Source organism: Anser anser, assembly GCF_964211835.1.
Source record: "Anser anser genome assembly, chromosome: Z".
Lineage (NCBI taxonomy): Eukaryota > Metazoa > Chordata > Aves > Anseriformes > Anatidae > Anser > Anser anser.
In genome coordinates, this window is record NC_139723.1 from 23,219,560 (window position 1) to 23,240,494 (window position 20,935).

The window sequence follows — 20,935 nt, forward strand, 5'->3', positions numbered from 1 at the left end:
TAATGGCCAAACCACAACCCACATTTCCCACCACCCCTGCACTGCTTGAGGAGGAAGAGGTAGAGGAGTTGGGACTGAACGAGTGAAGGTGAGCGAGGGAAGAAGTGACAGGAGAAGGGAGGGATGTGTTTTAGTTTTCGTCTTTGTTTCTCACCATCCTGCTCTACTTTTAATCGGCAATAAATTAAATCTAATTTCCCCAAGTCAATTCTGTCTTGCCAGTGGTGCTAACTGGTAAGTGATCTCCCTGTTATCTCAGCCTACAAGTTTTCCCTCTTATTTTCTCTCCTTGTCCTGCTGGGAAGGGGAAGTGAGGGAGCAACTGAGTTGGCTACTGGCTGCTGGCCAAGGTCAACCCACTGCACTCCGTTGCAATACTATTAACAACAAAGAAACATAGCGTTGAATTAAGCTAAAGAAGCACACTCACTTCAACACGAGCACATACACATTCTTCAGTATGTGATCATTCTGCCAATTTTGTATACTAGGCATAAATGTAAAATTGATACTGACAGAAAAACCAGTATGTTTATTTATTAACAAAAGAGAGTGGTTTGCACTTAGAAAATGTACTATTTGGTATGAAGGGACAAACTTTCAAATTACTGTAAGGTTTGAGTCCATTTGGTTCTTGTGATTAGGTTCCAAATGTTGTCAGTCAGATCACAGGAGTGGTAAACCAGCTGTAGAGAGGTGCAGTTATTTAGAGCATCCAGAATACAGATGAACACTGAACAGTTTTTTTTGGTTTGTTTGTTTTTAAGAAATAATATAAAATCTCTGAAATACTGTGTGGTTTTCTGATGAAAAGTGTAAGTGAACAACGTGGCTAAGCATTCTCAACTGCATTTTAAATGGACAATGTTTTAAAATTTATTTTAGAATTGCAAAATTTGTTGAAAAGAGCAATGGTCTTTTGCCAGCCCTTTTTACCTAATATCTTCATAAATTTCAAAAATAGTACTATATACAGATAGCAATTCCAGAAAAATGATACTTAAGTATGAATTCAATTAAAAAAATTAGGATAGAAGAACACTGAGTTAAACTTAGACATTAAAATTTGATCTTCCAATTTTTTGTAAAGAATTTTTTTTTTAATTTAATCATTGATTTTCTTAAACAAACAAACTTTAAGGCTGCATTTCAAAATACATACATGAGAACATACTCACTTGTCAGCAGAAGAAATCCTAACATGCTACAAAGAAAGAAGTTTCTCAGCAGTGCACAGTAAAATGAGTTATGTTTTCAGACACAGATCCCTATCAAGTCCCCTTGACCATCATGGCTGTACCAATTGCTTCTAAGAAAAATAATACTTGAAAGTGGTAATATCTTCAGCTGTCATATAATGATATTTAGGAAGTGAAAACATGGAAAGGAGAAAACACCCAAAGCCACAGAAGACCATAGATCCAGTAAAAACATTTCTATTTCATAAAATTATTAACATCTCAAAATCGTATTTTTCAGGTAAATTTTCATGTAATGTTGTGTCTCTGCATTCAAACCATTGTGGATATCAAACACTCTGAAACAAATATAGGGTTGTAAAATAGGCTGTGAATGACAACTGAATTGGGACATAAAAAAAAATGGGACAAAAAAACCCATACAAGTCAGTGCAGGTCTTCATGTACATTTTATATACTTGCAATTATGCAACCCACTAAATGTGAATTTCACTTTTATTTGGAAGATACAACAATACTTGTGAATGCCTGCTTGCTTGCATGGGTGTGTTTCCTATTTGGAAAGTGAGAAAGGTAGATGAATGAAGAAGAGAAAGAACAGCTGAACAGCATAATTTAAAGGGTACATGCATGCATATACCCTCTCAGCTGCTTTCAGTCAATTCTGTTATAATAGCCATGCATTAATTTTCAGATACTATTCCTGTATGAATGGAGAATGATGATAGTAATAAATAAAGAACATAGTAAAGTAGTGAACAAACTCTTCCTGTAGGACAGAGTGCTGCACTCCACAGACAAGGCCGAACTCCGGTCAAGGTCAAAGATGTTACGCCTGTTCATAGCTTTCCAATTTCTTATAATTATTACTTTATTGTTGAAATGTAATGTAAGTACTTCATCAGTGTTCTGCAAGGTTCCTCAAATACAGAATTATCTTTTACTTCATCTGTATTCTATAAGACTAATTTAAAAAAATATTTTCATCTGAAATTATCTAATGTATTTCCAGCAAGTCATATATCAAACTAAGACTTAAACCAATCTTTTACCACAAATAAACTTGATATTTGTAATGTCACACAGTAAAAGCATAAAAATAAATATCAGATCATAGACATTTATATAGGTGCGTGTATATTTACATAAGACCTTGTTAAATTCATATAATGACAGGTAAGAAATAAAACATTCAGAGTAGGCAGAATGCACAAAATAACAACTTAGATCAGGGACTCCCTGAAGCTCCTTAAAACAAAAGGAGGTAAGTTCATTTTGTAAATAATTAGTATATCAAAAAAGATTCATAGCAAGTTATCAGAGGATGCTGGTGAATGCAAAGCACAAGGAAAGCTTTTATAACCCAGGTAAAAAAACATACAAAAACAGTATCACTAGCCTGCTGAACAACTCTAGGGATACATGAACACAGAAGCAAAAGGGAAGCAACAAACAATGATAAAGTAGCATCAGATGTACTCCTGGAAGCATTCCTTGCAGAAGGGAAATCAAGTGTGCTCACAAACACTTTGTTGCAAATGTTTAATTTAAAAATCCACATTTAGAATGGTTAAAGACTGGGGCATTTAATACATCCAGAGTTATGACCAAACTTTCTCTTAGAAATGGACCCTGGAGGATATAGATCTAGTAGATACAGCTATCTTCTGAACAAAACACACTTTTTTCAAATGGGCTTGCTGAACTTTTATCAGTCATATACATACACACTCCTACTTATAAAACTATGAAGTTAGATGGATAATTGTAAATGTCCAATACTCAGTTTCAGTATAAAAATCATTATTTACAGAGTATATTTTTTTACCTCTATGCACAACAAGTTTTTAAAAGTTACTGATATCTTGCTATAAACCCCATGAATGTCAAAGCATGTAAAGAAAACTTCATGTTAATGTGTGCGGGTGGCTAAGCTGGCTAAAAATACTTCACCCAAAGACAGCGTTAAACCTTGCCATCTCTGGAAGGGATGTGTAAAAGTCTCAGACCACTTATAATCCTTGTGAACCATGTCTTCAGAAGTGTAGCATCAAAACCTGCACATTAAAATACACATGAATAATACATCACAGTTGTTCTGGCAGGCCACACACATAAAGGAACATAACCATGAACATTTCAAAAACAAATATGTGCTTATCAACACTCTTACCAGGTTTGTCTACATCTTTTTCAACCTCTGTCCCTCAGATCATTACAAAAAAACTTACCCCAAATACTTTTTGATATTTTTTCACAAAAAAAAAAAAAAAAGGACATCTACCATCACACAACCTTGCATGGAGTTAAATCCTGCCTAACTACACAAAGTTAAATTCTGCCTACCTGTATTTTCCCTTTGGTTTAAATCACATACTGACAGTACTCTTTTTTGCTTTTCCATTCCAAAAATACTCAGAGGCATTGCTCAATATTTTTCAATGAAACAGGACAGACTTTCAGCTCTGTCATTTGCCCCAAACAACTGTGAAGCAGCTTAGCCCCTGACAACATACAAAGCCAAAGGACAATTGCAACACTCAGCAACTTCTGAGTGATTTCGTAGAACCACAGAATCCACTTAAGTTGGAAAATGTAATTTCTTTTCATACAGTTCCCTCCATATCTACGTGCATCAGCAAACCAAAGAAGGTGAGATGCTCCAAAATCTGCCGTTCTTTCTACTCGGTAACATTCTATGCAGGGAACAGTGTTAAGAAATGACATCCAAGGACTCCAAAGGGGAAAAAAATTATATTCCTAAATATCCAGATTTCTCTCCCAATGCTACAGAGAAGAACCCCCTGAGAAAAGTGTAATTACGCATCCAACTAAGAAATTGTCATAGCTTGTATATATAACAATACCAAATAATTAATGAGCTTATTACCATTAATAAAAAGGGCTGATTACAGAAAAAGATTTTTTTTTCATTTTAATTATTAAAAAGATATTTCACAAGGCATTGTCCTAATTCAATTTAGTTTGGAATCTTGCTCAAACACTCACAGTTGAGCTTCCTTAGATCTGTAATTGACAGGAAGATATGTAGTTATATAAATTTTTATTAGCCTCTGAACCTAATCAGAGGTCCAGAAATTAAAGTCCAGCACTCAGGGTTACTACATTCACTTGAGATACTCAGTAGACCCACCAGTGAGTGACAGAATTAAACTGATTGAATAAGAAGTTCCTACAAAGTTTATTTCCACTCAGGTACTTCTTCATTGCAATAACATCCTTCATTTAACAGCTATTCCATTATACGAGAGATTCAGATCCCACTCTCTCCAGCTGCATAAAACACAATGAAAAGAATTTCCTTAAGCTACCACGTGTAAAAGACTTCCATCCAGCACCAATAGCTCCCAAAATCTCTTGTGGCTGGGGCTGATAGTCAAAAATGTTCTCCAAGCATATATACAGGAGCAAGACTTAATGAATTTCTGAAGACAGCATAAGTGCAGGAAAATTAAGAGGGAGAACAGTGGAGATGGGACTCCTGTTCCTTTCCTTTGCGTACGCATGCAAAATGGGAAAATAAGTTATTTTTCTTGTTTTACACTATTTATTGCTGTGTTACTTAGAAAGTAAGGAAAAAATGAAGAGGAAAATAAAAAAGAAATGTTATGTAATAACAGCCATGTTTACTAGAGAACACACTGGGTGACCCAGAACAATCCAGAACAGCTGCTTCGTACATTTGGCAGCAATGGAATGAAAAACATACATAGTTTTAAAACTTAGCTTTTTTCGCAACAATCTAAGGACACAGCAAGGCTGTTTGGCTCTAGCAAGGTGCCAGGAAATGCTTCACCAGCTAAGCCAACCCAAATACAGCTTGTTCAGAACCCAGCTTCCATCAGCCACCACCACACACTACACCCTGCATCTCCTGGTCTGTTCTGGCTCACTCTCACTGCTCGGAGAGTGCAGCAGGACACAAGCCATGCCAGCATCACTACACCTGAAAGGGAAGTTGCAAAAAAATATTGAACAAATAGCTTTGGGTCCCTCTGCACTTTCACCAATATAAACAAGTGGCCACCGCGAACTGTTTCCATACTGAAACAACAATTCCAAAACTTTGTGTTTGAAGAACACAGCATATCTGCCCACAAAATAACAGAGCTATTTTACTGAACTAATTTTTAGAATACATTGTGTAAGAAGCCTAATGGTCTGTTATATTTTCCCACATTTCAAGTACCTCGAAAATGAAGTAACTCTTGATTCTACAATCCACTTGCAGAAGCAAAATTCACTGGGGAGAACTATCTACATTTCAATATTTTTATGTTGTTAAATAATTATTTTACAATTCTTCATTTAGGATTTGTTTTTCTTCATTCAGTACTAAAAATAATATGTTCTACAGATCACTGCATAAAGAACTGCCATCTCTCAAAACGGCTGCCATCTGCCACTGTTCCCAATGTGAGAGAAGCCTCACTGTCTTCAGGGATGATCAGCTTCATTACTACTAGGGAAACGGGAACCAATTGAAAAAAGGATGTATTTACTGAAGAAATTGGCAATATTTTTGCAAGTCAGTAGGGGACACAGAAATCAAAAGAAGAAAGGCTGAATCTGAAGCCAGACAAAAGGAGCTTACTCACTCGTTCTACCAAAGGAGTGCACCTGCACCTGTGACTCTAAATTTAGGAATGTGTTTTTATGGAACAATTGGCACCAACACATCATATACACAAGAATCTATCTTCTCAGTTCCTCCCTTACTTTTTATGTACGACATAAATACTTTGGGTATTTGGGAAAATTTGTGTTTGTTTCTTAACTGGTGAGTTTCTGTTTAACTGACTATGGTGTATACCCATCAGCAGAACTGGAACTATAAAGTCCCCATAGTGTTTTCACCACCTCAGAAACAGTTAAGCTGAGAACTTCATTTGAGGATATGTTTAAAGTAACTTCAAATAATGAAATGTAAAGCCTAAATATTTAAGTGTTGTCCTACAGCATGACCAATTCTTGGAAAACCAAGAATTGGGCAGCAGGAGAGAGAGAGTGGAGTTAGATATATTTGTGAATTTAGAAATCTACATAAACATAGTCATGAACTAATCTTGCCTGTATGGAAGTATTCGTGCAACAATTGCCCTTGTAAATCACCCTGGCAGGTAAAGCTGGGAAAGAGCAGAAACAAAGCAACTATTTGTTTCATACCTGTTACTCCTGAAGGCCTGAAGTGGGCTTCTGGCTAAACCAAATAGCAGATAAAGTCTTCAGACTGCTTCAAAGATTAAGTTAAAATATCTTTAAGAAGGTAACGTTCAACATCATATTAAATAACGTGTACACAAGTTTCTCTGCAAGTATTTACCTGTATTTGTTTATAAGCAAAATGCTAATTTACCTGATCACTCCTAATTACGACTGAAACAGCTTAATCAGCACAAAAATAACTATAAAAATAAGTAACAATAATAATAATAATAATAATAATTTAAAAATCCCATCGTATCCTGTCAAACACCTCTTGGCATACACAGTTCTTGCCACTGCCCTGTTAATTATGTGAATGTTACAGCTTCATCAAATCGGTCTAGTTTACAGAACTAGACGCTCTGTTCTCTAAGTTACGATTTTTTAAAGAAGCCTACAAATCAATAAGTGAAGCAAGGTCACACTGCATGCTGCCAATCCTGCTATCTTCAGTGGTTTAAACACAAAGTTGCTACTCAAAATGTTTTAGACAGCTTTGTTTTCAAAACCATTATGGTCGATAAGATAATCCATGGTAGCAAAAAGTCTGATGTCCAGCAGTGAACATAGGACGACATCAGCCTACACCAACATACGTACAAAAGCCACAGATGAAATGTAAGACTCACTAATTTTAGATGAGTTAACTGACATCTTTGACTGCAAACTGAATATAAAAACTCATCATCTGTTCTACTTCCCTTGCTAGTGCTGAGAATGATTTGCCTGCCCATAGCTACACCTCTAAATTTCTCATCTGTCTCCGCTGCATCCCATTCTGTTGCAGGGAAGTAGACAAATGTCTGTTCATACATGTCTACAGATGAAGATGAAGAACTAAATGTTTTCCTGACAAGCAAACCACAAAAGCAGACTCGCTGTGTGTAACATTCTTTCAATTCCCTCCCCCCCACCCCCCCCCACCCCCCACGTTTTGCAATTAAACTCTATTAGAAATACGTGGAAGCTGAACTGGGAATACATGAGGAGCAGGCCAGATCTGCCCTACTGCATAAGGATTTAGTTACTTTAAACCATCACATTGCAGAAATCACAACAGAATGCAAGTTACTGGCTTTTACCATGAGTCCAAAACCAAATGAGAACAAAAGGAGAGGTGGGCTTACTGTGAAGCCACTTTAGCCACAACACCATTCAGATGAGGATCATATTTTGTAGTAGCGGTCATGCTACTATGCGAGCCAGGAGTACCTTTTCAGCTGTACTGGAATTTGGATGAACTAGAATTCCTCCTTTTCCTTTTTTCCATTCCTTATGCCCAAGAACAACTCTTGTACAAATATCCTACAAAAGAATCTGCAAGCAAAGGAGCCCACTACAATCTGGGTGTTGCAGCTCCATGACCAAAATGGAATTTTACAACTACAGCATAGAGTAGCTCTGTGGCGAAATGAAAAGTGGATAGAGCCTCCTTAGCTTATTCATAAAATCATGCCTGCTCAAGAGTCTGTAAGTCTTCAGTAAGAGGTATTTTAATAATGACAAAGGTTTTAAGGATCAAATCCTTAGCATATCATGAGGACACCTGAAGATATCGTATCATGAGAACCTCTGAAGATCCCACTAAAATAGATACTTGCAAATTCAGAGTCTTCTTGGAAGTTAAAACACACCTTAAGTGTGCATGACTGGTGTGAAAATGGTAACTAATGCTTTATCAGACATTAGTGATCGCTGTTACTGGTAATATTTATTATTTGTTTCTGATAGGAAACATTTTATTTTTTGCTGTCTAGCCACACATAAACATTCAGTCTTTCTCCCATGGCTTCCTAGAGTTCTATGCATGTGTATGTTATGGATGCAAAGGTACAGACTGAAACAACACTACCATGTATTTTTTATTTTTAACTAAAGACATGCCTCATTCCCTGGCTGCAACAGACCTTATTCTTAAAAATATAATGATCTTCTCAAAACAAGAAATGCCATTCACCCCCTAGGTTGAATCTGTTTTATTTTAAGACTGAAGATGAAGTATTGCTTCATAATGCATAATTGTGGTGATGCTACTGTCAGAGGTCAGGGATAGGGTAGATGTGCATAATGCTGTAGTAACACTATGTGACAGAGGTTGCAGAGTTATGGAAGCTGGAATAAACAATGGTAATAGGAATCAAATGCTTCACAGAAGTTCCCAACAGTATCTCATTAGGATATACTGCAGAGCACACCATTCATTTTACTCTGCATTGTTTGGGACATCTGCTACAGCAGGCTGCTCTTGAAAGCTACAGGCATGGCTGGATGACAACAGCAGTATCTTATTTATGTGACAAATGACTGATCTGAGCATAACAACACAAGACAGACAAGCCTGAGCTTCAAATATAGATATAAAGCCTTCCCTAGATTACTTCCAGAGCATTTGAACTTTTAGTCTCAGCTTTCCCCTTTATAAAAACATCATAAAAACATCAACTTACAGAAAAAAAAAAGTGACGATTCATCCATGGAACTCCTTTTAACAATGAAAAAGACAATACAAACGCTTGTTATACATGCATTTCTTTCTTTACAGGCTGATTTACACCTACCCATCAAACCACAGAACTGATGTGTTAACTGTTTATGGGAGACAGGCAACTACGCTTAAACACTACAAGCAACAATATTTATTGCACACCGCACGTAAGAAAGCTCTGGAATCTCTATACCCACAGGTGACAATAATATCTATGAACATAAGCCCACATACATTTATTCCCCCCCCCCCTTTTTTTTTTAAACTGCAAACATGCTCTTTTAGAAACAAAAAGTCTTCCTTTGCCTTCAATATTCTCTCATGACTACCCAGACTCAGTACCAAACTAGGTCCTTTCCTGCAGATGCATCCTTAACACTGACGGTGGTTTTGCAAGAAAAATTACACTGTGAGTTAAACCTGTATAGCCTTCTCAGTGTCTATTTACACTGAAACACACAGTTCCTGTTCCTGTCAATAACTTCATCATGTCTGTTCAGTGAGAAATCAATAAGCTATTCTGTTGATCAAGAACACAACACAGAACCCAGCTCTCCCCTTTTCATCATGACAGCTCTACAGTACTAACAAGCATAAAAGTTTAGAAGGTGCCCCTTTGACAGAGCAAGTTTTTCTTTTAAAAAACTTTTAAAAAACTTTTTTCTTTTTAAAAATATCATTCTTTAAGGATGAGAGAGAGAAAAAAAAATTACGCTAAAAAGGACTAAGAGTGGCCATTTACAAATACAAAGGTATTTAACGCCTAGCCATTGGATTTACTTTACATGGAATTCACAGGTGTATTTCCTCTTTGTCATGAAAAAGCTTAGTGTTTCTTCTAAAGGGATTTCATTCTGAAGCATCCATCAATCTTCAGCAAAATGAATGTGATAAGGAAGCAGCTCAGAAGGTGGATGCTGCTGCAGAATGCTTCTCTTCAGAATTCATCCCTCTTCACTCTTCCACGCTGTATCTAACTTTCACACTCTTTTGTTTTTAAAATGTCGACATGAAACTATTTTCATTAAGGACTGCTCAAACCAATGAATGAGTACAACTGCAGGGACCATTCAAGAAGCAAGAGCTGAATGAATGAGTAAGTTACAGTTGTGTGATTCCTGGCATCTCCATTAAAATAGTACTATATTAAATATTGATGTGTTATATTAAGTGAACATTTTTTGGCTGCAGAAGTATGGGTTCAGATACATCTATTTAAAGTGTAAAAATCCTATGTTTCACCACAGTCCTTACTTAAGAATTCTTTCCAAGCTGTAGATATGTTCTCATGACAGTCTCTTCTGATCTTCTGACAGCGATAAGAATAAATTACTTAATGCAGCTTTCATTAAAATAATTGGACAAAGCCAATTTACACAACTTCAATAAAAATAAACTGACATAGATATTTTTGAATGAAAGTTTTTCCATTCATGTTTTCAACAAAGTGTAGCTTATATTATTTAAAAAACAAAACAAACAAAAAAGTGTTATTAAATATTATTTTTCTTTGTGTTGTCATGATGTATAACTTCTTTCTTTTCAAGAGACAGAGACATAATTTACTTCCCCACAGAATTACTTGTTCTTCTGCATACTTCAGAGTTCCTTTTCAGTTAATAAAAGATAGTTTGTACAATGACCAATATACCCAGCTTACCTGAAAGCTAATTACAAGATCAATTACAGCCTCTTCTCTTAGGGGTAATTTATGTCTTAGAAGGAGCTTCACGGGCTCAGAGCAGTTATTCATCATCTAGTAAGGGAGTGTGACAATGACTTTCATCATCAAAATCAAGGGTGAAAACAACTGACTGAAGTTGCATAGCAGCTTCCACACAGCTTTTTGAAACTCCCAAGTCCTATACAACAGCCACTCCTGTTCTGGTCTCTGCTCAAAATGGACCATAAGCATGTTCCAAATCAAATTCAAAGTCCTGAATACTACATTTAGTAGATCACATACAGACCATAACCAGAATCACAAGAGCATTAATCTACATTTGTCAGGCTTGGTACACTTTTACTAAAATTTAGGTAAACCAGAGCTGTTGTCAAGCTCATGACAGAATTTTCAGATCTGAAGTCCCTATAGCCAAAGGATCAGATATGTACAATACTCCTATACTAAGATGCTCATGCAGAATGTCTGAAAGATTGTAGACAGCAGTTATCTCTGCTAACTTCAGCTAAAAACTATGCAATTCATGCAAATACATGATCTAATCTTTGTTTACAAATGCTCTCCTCCAAGTGGGGGAATAACACACCTTCCCACACATCACTACACACGTCTTGACGAACTAACAGCCCTAATAAAAACTGCTCAGAACAACAGTGCATAGGAACAGGCAATCTTAAGCATTGTCAGGCTCTGACCCTCAGGTACATTCAGTGACCACTCAGTGCCCTGACCATCAGTCAGGTACAACCTCCTCATAAATACTAATGGAGGCTGTTGGGAATAAGCATCTCCTACATGTGACTTCAGCGCAGAAGATTCAGATGATTTTGGATGCTGACCAACATTAAAGGGCTCCCTATCCTGCCTTCCGTGCCGAATGCACAACAGCGCTGCTTCCAAGGGACACCGTGCACTTGCATCTTCTTCTGGGTCAATAGGCTCTGCAAAGATAAACTCATCCAAAACGTACCAAATGGAATTAAAAGCAACTATTTTTCGCATAAATATGCCGAAGTGTTAATTTGACAGATACAGCGCCCCTGGATCCCTACATGATTTTCTGCTGCATGGAACATATATTAAACGTGACTGGTGGAAGGTATTTTTAAGTTTGTAAATGAAGCTACTGTATCTTAGATGGAAACTGCCACATAATCAGTTTTGTTATTGCCTGATCCGAGGCCTGTTGTAATAAACAGAAAGAAACCACTAATTCTCAACAGGCTTTAGATCAGAATAAAATTATCACTCAAATTTACTTATTAATTTTCATCTGTCACCCAACTGACTTGCTTTTTGTTTTTGCAGCAGAAGTTTTAGTCTCTGTTTGTTAGCCCTCATGGTTCAACACACCTAGACAAAAGCTCTGTTTCTTTTCACAAGAGGTCAACAGAGCGCCAAAGAGACAGCCAGTGAGGTGCATATGTACGACCACAGTGAAGGCAAAATGACCAAACATAATTTGGCTGGCATAAGACGCATTACTGCTTGCGATGAGAAACTACAAGGGAATTTAACTTAGTTTTTGTTAATGAATGCAGGACTTTTACTGAGGAACTTTCTATTGATGTCAGTAGGCTAGTGAAAGTCCTGTAAGCAGTTTTTATTATAGTCATGCATCATGGAATTTATTCACACAATGTATTTATTAACATCCACTCTTTTTTCCTGGTACTGCCTGTTCCATTTTTGCAAGTTTTCAGGAAAAAGCTAAACAAAGAAAGGATTCTTGATTCTTCAACAAGACATTTGAGTTCCCATCTATGATAACTTTCCAAAAAATTAACGAAGATGGAAAGCGTTACATTCCAAATCTACCAGCAACACATTATTTTCCCCATCACTTCAGATGAATCTGAGAACCAAAGATGCTTTATCCCTGCAGCCCTGGAGGATCTGCTGTGAAAGTAGTGTCCTAACCTCAGCCTCTGAGTTTGCATGACCTTCCACAGGAGTTCTAAAACGTATTGCTAGTTCATGCTGACGTAGAAGTGCTTAGAAATTGTCAATTCACATTAAAAAAGGAGAGGATTTCTATTCACTTCTACAAAACATCAACTTCCATTTTTTCCTGTATGAGTGAGAGCATCTGAATCAGGCAGTGGGAAAAGAGGTTCAGATTCTGTCCAGGAGAGCACAGGCAATTATTATTAAAGCCAGGCAATAGGAAGGCAACATTTATTTACAGAAGGGATAAACTAGGTAGTCCAGCATCAAAGCAAAAGTGTTCCAGTGGACATAGGAGGACTACACCTCCTTCCTGCAGCGCTACCATGTAAAGTGCAATCCAACACTTTCTTAAATTCTATTATTAAACTAAGAGCAAATTCCATTAGAGAAACGTGGAATGGAATAGTAAGCTGTCAAAAAACAGCAGTTTTAACCATCTTGCATGCTGCTGCTTTAATTATGTAAAATAGCATTAAGTAACAAACTGTTTATGCGTGAAGTGGGTAATTAACACATTTTAAATTATTATGATAATTGGATCACGCTACCTTCTTAGCTCCCTCCTTCACCTCTCCAAGCTCTCAACTGAAGTAACAGTCAGAGAAAGACCTGTTCAAGGCTGGGATAATTACGAGTTACATCTTTCCTAGCAATCTTCCTAACACAGGACGCTTGCTCTGCAGAACTGAATCAGCAACCACAAAAGCTTGGAGACAGAGTAATGAATAGCCTACAGTCTCCCAGTTTTGATGTTTTTAAGATGACAGGCATGACAACAACGGACCAAAAGGAGAATAAGCAGGTTTGGGGTTGTCACTACACTCAACTCCAACATCATTAGGGCAGTTTGTGTTTTTTTGTTTTGCTTGTTTCTGGGAGGGGGAGAGAAGAAGGGACCTTGCTTGTGATTTTTTTCCTCTTTTCTGGAAAGGACAACATAAGCTAAGACTTTTCACTTAAACCTGCTGTTTTCATTCCACTACTGGTGCAGCCTTAACATCAACTCGACTGATCAAATTAGCAGCCCCTGCTCCGGAGCTGGAACAACTAACGCCACACAACCACCAAGCCCTCTCCTTTGGCACTCCCGGCCTTCCACAAGACAGCGCGGCACCTGGACGGCCGCACCCTCCCACCCAGGCTGGTGTGGAGCCACAGCAGGGTGCCGGGACCCCCGTAGCACAGCAGTGCCGCGGGAGCCCCCCGCCACCTGCTGCCCCCCGTCACAGCCCCGCACCATGCCCGGAGCTGTCCTCGGTGCTGAAGGGGAGGCAAGGAGCCCCCGGCCCTGGCGGGATGGGGGTGCCCCTGGCCCTGCTCCGGCCACAGATCGACTGGGGAAAAGGAGAAGTAAGCACAAAACTCATCCACCTCACATCCCTGCGGTGCTCCTGGCTTTTGGGATGAAGCCCAGCAGGTCTTTGTAAAACTCCCTGCCAACTCCCTTAGATTGTTCAGCTGGGCAAGCAAAGAGTTTGTTTCTGCTGCCTGCATGACTTGTTCGCAGAGCAAAATGTACGGGCAAGGTCATGATAATGCAAAGACTACAGTCACCTGCTACTCTGTCAGGCACAGACACAGGCTTGCAGGGCTGTTTGGACTTCCACCCATAAATCAAGGTCACAGACTACCGGAATGAATGTAGAAGCAGATTGCTGTTCGAAGGAGTTTTAGGTCATCAGGTGTTTCTGAAGACTAAATCAGCAAGCAGCAATAATTATTACTGTCATCTTATTCCTCATCGTATTTTCTTTTCAAGATTTGTAGAAAAATCTACTTCTAGTTAGGGTGGTTAGTGTGCATCCGAGTATGAAACATCCTGCACTGAAAACAGAACAACACATCGATGTTCTTCTGTTCTACAGAAGAATTCTTTTTGTCTCAATTAAATCCTGCTAGTTTACACAACACTCACTCGTAAAGTCTAAGTATGTTTCAGAGGAGAGTTAGAAAAGAATGTTTAAACGTGCACAGGACTGACAAATAGTCGGTGCAAACAGTGCTCCAGGACACAACCAGCCATCTGTGGGCATGATTCTACAGATGTAATTCGTGAAAGATTCTCTAGCAGGATATCTGCTTGAATTAAAGACGAGTTTGCCATCAGAAAATAGTCAGCTTTAACGATTATTTAAAAACCACCACATTATCAGGGTTACAGAGTATTTTCTTTTGCCTGGAATAGATTCCACACCTTCCTAAGACAAAGCGTTTTAAAGGTACTTCTTGTTTTGAGATGTCAGGTGTAACACAAGTTTACCGCTGTAGATGGATGTACATTTTGTTCTGCGCGTTCTTCACCTTATTTTTAAAAAGTCACATCTGTGTACAAAACTTACTGTCCCAAAATTAAAAGGTGTCAGATACAGGATAGCTAAGGGTGGTACTATGCTCATTCCTTCTAACAGGCTCCCTGAAAACAGAACTTCCCTTCCGTTTTCCAAATGAATGACGGAGCTCTTTGGGTCTGCAGCTCACTCCAGGTCTTGCCATGGCTACTGCAGTCCCTCAGACAAAAACAGAGAGCACTACTGTTTTAACAGCAGCTATACTGGTGTTCTACACTGTCAGGCAGCACTGAAAACTATGTTAACCTTGATTAAGTCACATGATTGCATAACTCCTTCCAAGCAGTCTCATACATGAGGAAGCTCTTTGAAACGACCAATATAAAAAGAAATTAGATCTTAAGTTTAAGACTGTTTTTTTTTCTGACAGATAAAACATCTCTAAAAGAATGAAAAAAAATGTAACTACTAACCTGAAAAAAAAATAGAGGTCTCAAAGAAATTACTTAGTGCAAGCTGATGCATGTAGAGATCTACAGCTATTCAGTTATCCTACATAAGAATTTCCATTTAAAGTTTCTGTAAAATGCCTTGAGTAATTCAAACATCTGCAGTGCTTTCTTTCAAGCTTTGTTCTTAACGCTTCAAGCACCACTTGTAGGACAGCACACCAGAGAAGAAGGCTCCCACATGCAGCAGCAACACTTATTTACGCGGATAAAGAACTATCTTCATCAGTATTCTGGTAGTTTATAGAGTACTTTTTCACCAGAATACTTGCTTATTGAGTACAATATTATTAAACAGCTTTCAATACCTTTGATAGTAACACAAAGAAACTGGGTTCTGAGCCAGAAATAGTTTTGCATGTGTAAGGACTTCACAACAGTATCCAATTCGGCAAAGAGTCTTCAGTAACGTAATACTTCTCTAACATTATCTTAAGTAGAAGAGCATGGTACCCTTTCGCACTGGAACTACAGCATTCATTTGTGCAGAAGACGGGAACTAAACAATTGTTAATTTCTCTTTTTACTAACTGCTACCACTGAAAAAGTCTTCTTTGCCCTTGAAGCCTGTCATTTCAGCCTGTAGCTGAAGGTGGTTCTAATTAGGAAAAGCAAAAGCACGGACAGACCTACGAGTAAGGCATTTTTCTCTTCAGAACTTTGAACACTATCTGTTGTATGTTTCAGTTTAACTGAAACGATGAATTTTAATATCTTGGTCAAAAAGATTTACAGCAGATATTAGAACTAAGTCTCTCGGGCAGAACCTGTGACAGCATTTGTTAGACTTATTCTACAGCCTCAGCCAGTATGTTCCTCCTACCCTTAGCCCTACCTTTCCTGACAGTTCTCCTCTGTCCCACTCCCAGTGACTGCGCGGCGTTAAGTAAGACAGGTCAGACATAAGTCTTCCCCCACTTTTTAAATATTCTCCTGGAGTATGCTATACCTGAGGCAGCACAGGGAAGACTACATATCTCGCACCGTGCAGATGATTAACCTTGCCATCAAGAGAAAACACATAGCATGAAATTTAGTCAACGGGAAACAGAAGACTGTTGCTGTACCTCTGTTACAGAAGACAGCACGCATGTCATATGGGAAGCATGTTATAACATGAGGGCTAAGGGATCCTACAGCACAATGGCAGGTACCAGTACCGAACAGGCAGAGCTCTCTGGTATGTATGTGTGTTCATGCAGCCTGCCGCCTGTCCATCCAGGGTTGGGATGCATTCACTAAACTCTGGTGAGCGCTGAGCTTCTATCTGTGCTTTCTGAGCTAGCGGGAAGTGTGACCTGCTCACCAGCTGCCCCTAAAACCATCGCCTCACCAGCGTGTCCCTGCCAACACCCATCCGTCCCCTGAAGGAAGCATTACCTGGATCTCCCGTGCGTGGTACACGATGATGAGCCCGAGCAGGATGATGGTGGAGAGGCTAATAAGGCATTTCAGAGCGAGGGAATACAGCGACTCCTGCAACAGAAAGACAACACGGACCCTCAGACACACACGACACGGGGACCTAGGGTGGCGTTGGGGGGCTCGGGGCCCGGTACCTTGGTGTAGGCGCCCCAGGACAGCTCAGTCTCGATGACCATGACCACGATGCCGAACATGCCAAAGATGAGCGCGTAGTCGCTGAGGCGCTTGCGCTTCTCGAAGAGCGCGCGGCGGTGCCCCAGCTTGTAGCCGATGTTCTGGTTCTTCTTCTTGCTGGGCTTGCTGGCGCCGTTGTTGGGGCCGCCCGGGCCGGGGCCGGGGCCGGCGGGGCCGTACAGGGCCAGGTTGTTGGAGTTGTTGTGCTCGGGCTTGGACACCACGATCTCGGGGGCGGCCGAGGAGGAGGCGGCGGCGGGGCTGGGGAGCGGCGGCTGCAGCGGCTGCGCCTCGGAGTCCATCTCGTGGAGGTTCCTGCGGGACGAGCTCAGGTTGCTGAGCGGCCGCATGACGCCGCCGTTGTACCTGCAGCTGCTCATGGCTATTTCGGTGAAGGGGTTGCTCTCCCGGCGCTGCTGCTGCTGCTGCTGCTGGTGGTGGTGGTGATGATGGTGGTGGTGGTGGAGGTGGTGCAGGTGGGTGCTGCCGCTGCTGACACTGCTGCTGGGGCTGGCTGCCTGCTGCTGCTGCTGCAGGCTGTGGCACTGGTGGTACTGGGCGAACTGGTGCGGCTGCCTGCCATGGCTGGACGGCGTGAGCTCGCTGACGTTCAGCTGGCTGCCCTGCCGGGACGAGGCGGCGGACGACAGCGGCGACGGCTGCGTGCGGAGGGCGAGGGGCGACGAGGCGCGGAGCAGCAGCGGCAGCTGGTCCCCGGCGGCGGCTGCCGCAGCAGCCCCGTAGTAGGCGCAGTTGTTGCACTGGAGGCACGGGCTCTGCTGCTGCTGCTGCTGCTGCTGCTGCTGCTGCTGCTGGAGGCTCGCCTTGTCCGCCGGCGGGCGCTGCTGCTGCTGCTGCTGCTGCTGCTGCTGCTCGGGGCCGAAGCCCGGCGGGAAGTGCCGCGGCGCCTCCATGCCGGGGCCGTTAAAGCCGCCGCAGGACCGGGCGGTGGTGCACCCTGCGCAATGCGTGACGGTCGGCAGGGGAGCGTCCTGCTGCCGCCACGACGGGCCCATCCCGGCTCCCGTAGAATCCGGGCGGCGCGTCCCATTGGTCGGGCCGACCAAAACAACGGGCATCACGTCACCTGCGGGGCGGGCGGGGGGGGCGGGGGGCAGCGGCGTGAGGCGGTGGGGGAGGCGCCGGGACCCCCGCCACGCCACGCCCCCTCCTCCGGGGCCACGCCCCCCCGGGAGCCGCGTGCCCGCCCTATAGCCCCAGCCACCCGTGGCTCCGCCCACCCGGTAGCTCCGCCCAGTCCGTGGCCGCGCCCCCGGAGCCCCCCGCCGGGGGATGCCGGGGCCGCCCGGGGCTTCCCGGGGCCGTCCCCCCCTCCCGCTTTCCCCAGTCCCCCCCCCGTCCCCGTCCGCTCACATCTGCGCCGCCTCCGGAACATGGGCGCCTTGCCGTGCCGTGCCGTGCCGTGCCGTGCCGTGCCTTGCCTTGCCTTGCCGCGGAGCTGTCCAGCGCCGCCCTGCAAGACACAGCGGCACACGATCGGCACCGGCAGGCACCCCGCGGGGGGAGCGACCCTTCCCCTCCGCTGCCCCCCAACCCACCCCCCCCGCCCCGGTGGCAGAGGGGAGGCTGCTGAGGAGCGGACCGCGGGGAAGGTAAGCGATTTGATTACAAGTGGGCTAATTGCAGCCCAGCTCGGAGCATAACGCGGGCCCCTCTCGTTGTCTTTATTTTTCTCCATCAGGCCCTTAGAGGCTGAGAAAACAGCAAAAATGTAAGTTTTTTTTTTTTTTACACCCTTGCCTTCTCCCTAACATTAAACACAAAATTTGTGAGCGCTTTCTGGGATAAAAGCCCACATCCGTGTAATTTCCGTGCTTCAAACAACACCCGCTTCCTTTGAAACTACAGACTGCATTAGGAGAAGCAAGCCGAGGTGCCCTGCCTTGGTAAGAAGCCCAGGGAAGCACTGTCATGAAGTTTTTATATCTCAGGTACCTCCTCGTTAGCCCAGGTGTACCTTTTAAAACAAGCACGCCCTGCCCACGCACAGTCAAACAGCCCTCGTTAATGTAGCGCACACCATGGGTCCAAAACGTAGGTGGACCAAAAATTCTTGAATTAACAAGTATCACCATAGGTTATTCTGGAAAAGAGCACCCACGGTTGGAGTATACATAATATACAGCAGCACGAGGCCTTGTGAAAATACCAAATTCCTTCAACAATCAAGTTTTGAACAAAAATCCACCAACACATTCCTACATGAATGATAAAGCACTTTCCAAATACATCACTCCGTGGTTTTAAATTATACCATGGCACTAACGTGTAATTGGATGATCTCCATCACAGCCAGTTCTCCTGAGCACCAGAGTCACACACACACACACAAGTAAATAAATAAAAATAAAACGAAGCTCATATTTTAAAGGTGAACAGGACGTTTAACACTGCTTCACGTCTTCCACTGTTTGCTTGCAAAAGCATGGTGCTGTAATTCCATCTCAGTGATTCTGTTTTGCCTGTGTTTTCAACCACGTGAATCGCATGGATCTTAAAAATTTTAGGGAGCCTGTGCTTATATCACTGTGTAAATAAAGCTCCTGCACAGAGCTGCTGTCCTGTTGTTATGTTTTCTGAAGTAATTTAAGCTTTAAATGTTCTCAGGTTTCATCTTTGCTTTTCTGTTCATGTCATGTCCTTCGTATTCAGTTAGGGGTACTTGCATGTTGTCTTTAACAGAAGATCTCAGGACCTAGTTTCCCATAGCAGATTTTTTACCAAATTTGTAAATCTCCATGTTTTACTTAGAAGTCACTGTGTCTATGTCCTGTATTTTCATCTAGTCTGGTCATGCAAGGTTTTATGAAATTGTGAAGAAAAAATTGATCTTTTTAAAATCTTGATAGACTAGAAATACATGATAGTTGTGTTCTGCATGGGGAAATGATTGCGTTTATTTTTCTAATTCATACATAACAATTACAAATCCCAATTTTAATATATCTCCTGTTGATAATCACTTTCATATGTAGAACTGGCAAGGGCACACTGCTGCTACTAGCTTTTGGATATCTCATCTGTTTGCTTGATTGTTTTATTATGCAAATAAAAAAATGAATATTCCTGTGTTTAACACAAGAGGTCATACTAATCACACAGCATGTTATAAAACTAATCTGCTGGAGGTTTTATTTCAGTTCTATTGTACAACCTGGGATATCACAGTCTCAGAAGGTCTACAGTAAGAACTGGTGAGAATTTGCTTCTTCATATCTAGGGAGGTAAACCTTCCTCTCTGTGACATTGGCAAATGAGCTGAGATAAAAAGATGTTATTTAATCTAGCATATTCCCTTTTAAAGTATTTTTAAAATTCACTTTTAAAAATGAATGTAATTAATTTCAGAAATAAAATATATTCTTCACTTGAATTGAATTGCTATATATTCACTTACATCACAAATAAATTAGCATGGGCAGCTCAGAACTACTGAAACATACTAAAACAGTAACAGTGAACCAAATGTTATCTGTTTGGGCTTGGAGGCTTTGTTTTTTTTTCTACCTTTTTATTATATACTGGATGGAACTGCTCTTCTTACTGATCTTACTGATTATCGTAGGTCCTGCTGCTGTTTTGCCAAAGAGGCTGTTTTTACACTTATATGTGCATCTGTGTTCATGCTTGCACATGCATCTTTGTATAAAGTAAGAGACAATTCCTGCAGATCTCATGTAGTAATTATGATGATTGGAGATGTTTGGAGAACAGATATTTTTTTCTAAACCCACTAACTGCGAGAAGAAAATAAATTCTGTGGAACAAAACTAGCAGTAGCAGGACAGGAAGCTCAGCAGACACAGGAAAAATTAGATTCTTGGGAGGGAAAAAACACTATGAAATATTTGAAGTGACAGCTAATGGCTAGTGGTTTCAAAAGCTCACATAACATCCAGTGAAGATACAACACCTACAGGCTACAATAACAGGTATTAGAAAGCTATTTTGGCTGCTATCCTATTGCCACCATA

At 41.2% G+C, this 20,935-nt stretch overlaps 1 protein-coding gene and 1 long non-coding RNA gene across 6 annotated transcripts in view; both read right to left on the reverse strand.

Annotated features, from left to right (window-relative positions):
- Window positions 1–18,027, reverse strand: part of KCNN2 (potassium calcium-activated channel subfamily N member 2) — a 78,693-nt gene extending 60,666 nt beyond the window's left edge. For 4 of the 5 annotated variants that reach the window (XR_014577040.1, XM_083818743.1, XM_083818742.1 and 1 more), the window contains exons 1-2: window positions 16,901–18,027; window positions 16,722–16,817 (exon numbers count right to left, since the gene is read on the reverse strand). Coding sequence is in view for 3 of the 5 variants with exons in the window: in XM_083818743.1 (XP_083674869.1) it covers window positions 16,722–16,817; window positions 16,901–18,019 (1,215 nt within the window). In the remaining 2 variants the exon portion in view is untranslated. Of the gene's footprint in view, window positions 1–16,721; window positions 16,818–16,900 lie in introns of those variants that run through there. The other variant, XM_083818745.1, reaches the window with a different exon arrangement.
- On the reverse strand, window positions 513–7,397 carry LOC310890127. The gene is made up of 2 exons (XR_014577043.1): window positions 6,387–7,397; window positions 513–3,256 (listed from the first exon to the last, which is right to left on the reverse strand). It is a non-coding gene; the product is annotated as an uncharacterized lncRNA (long non-coding RNA).
- Window positions 18,028–20,935: the final 2,908 nt, after the last annotated feature.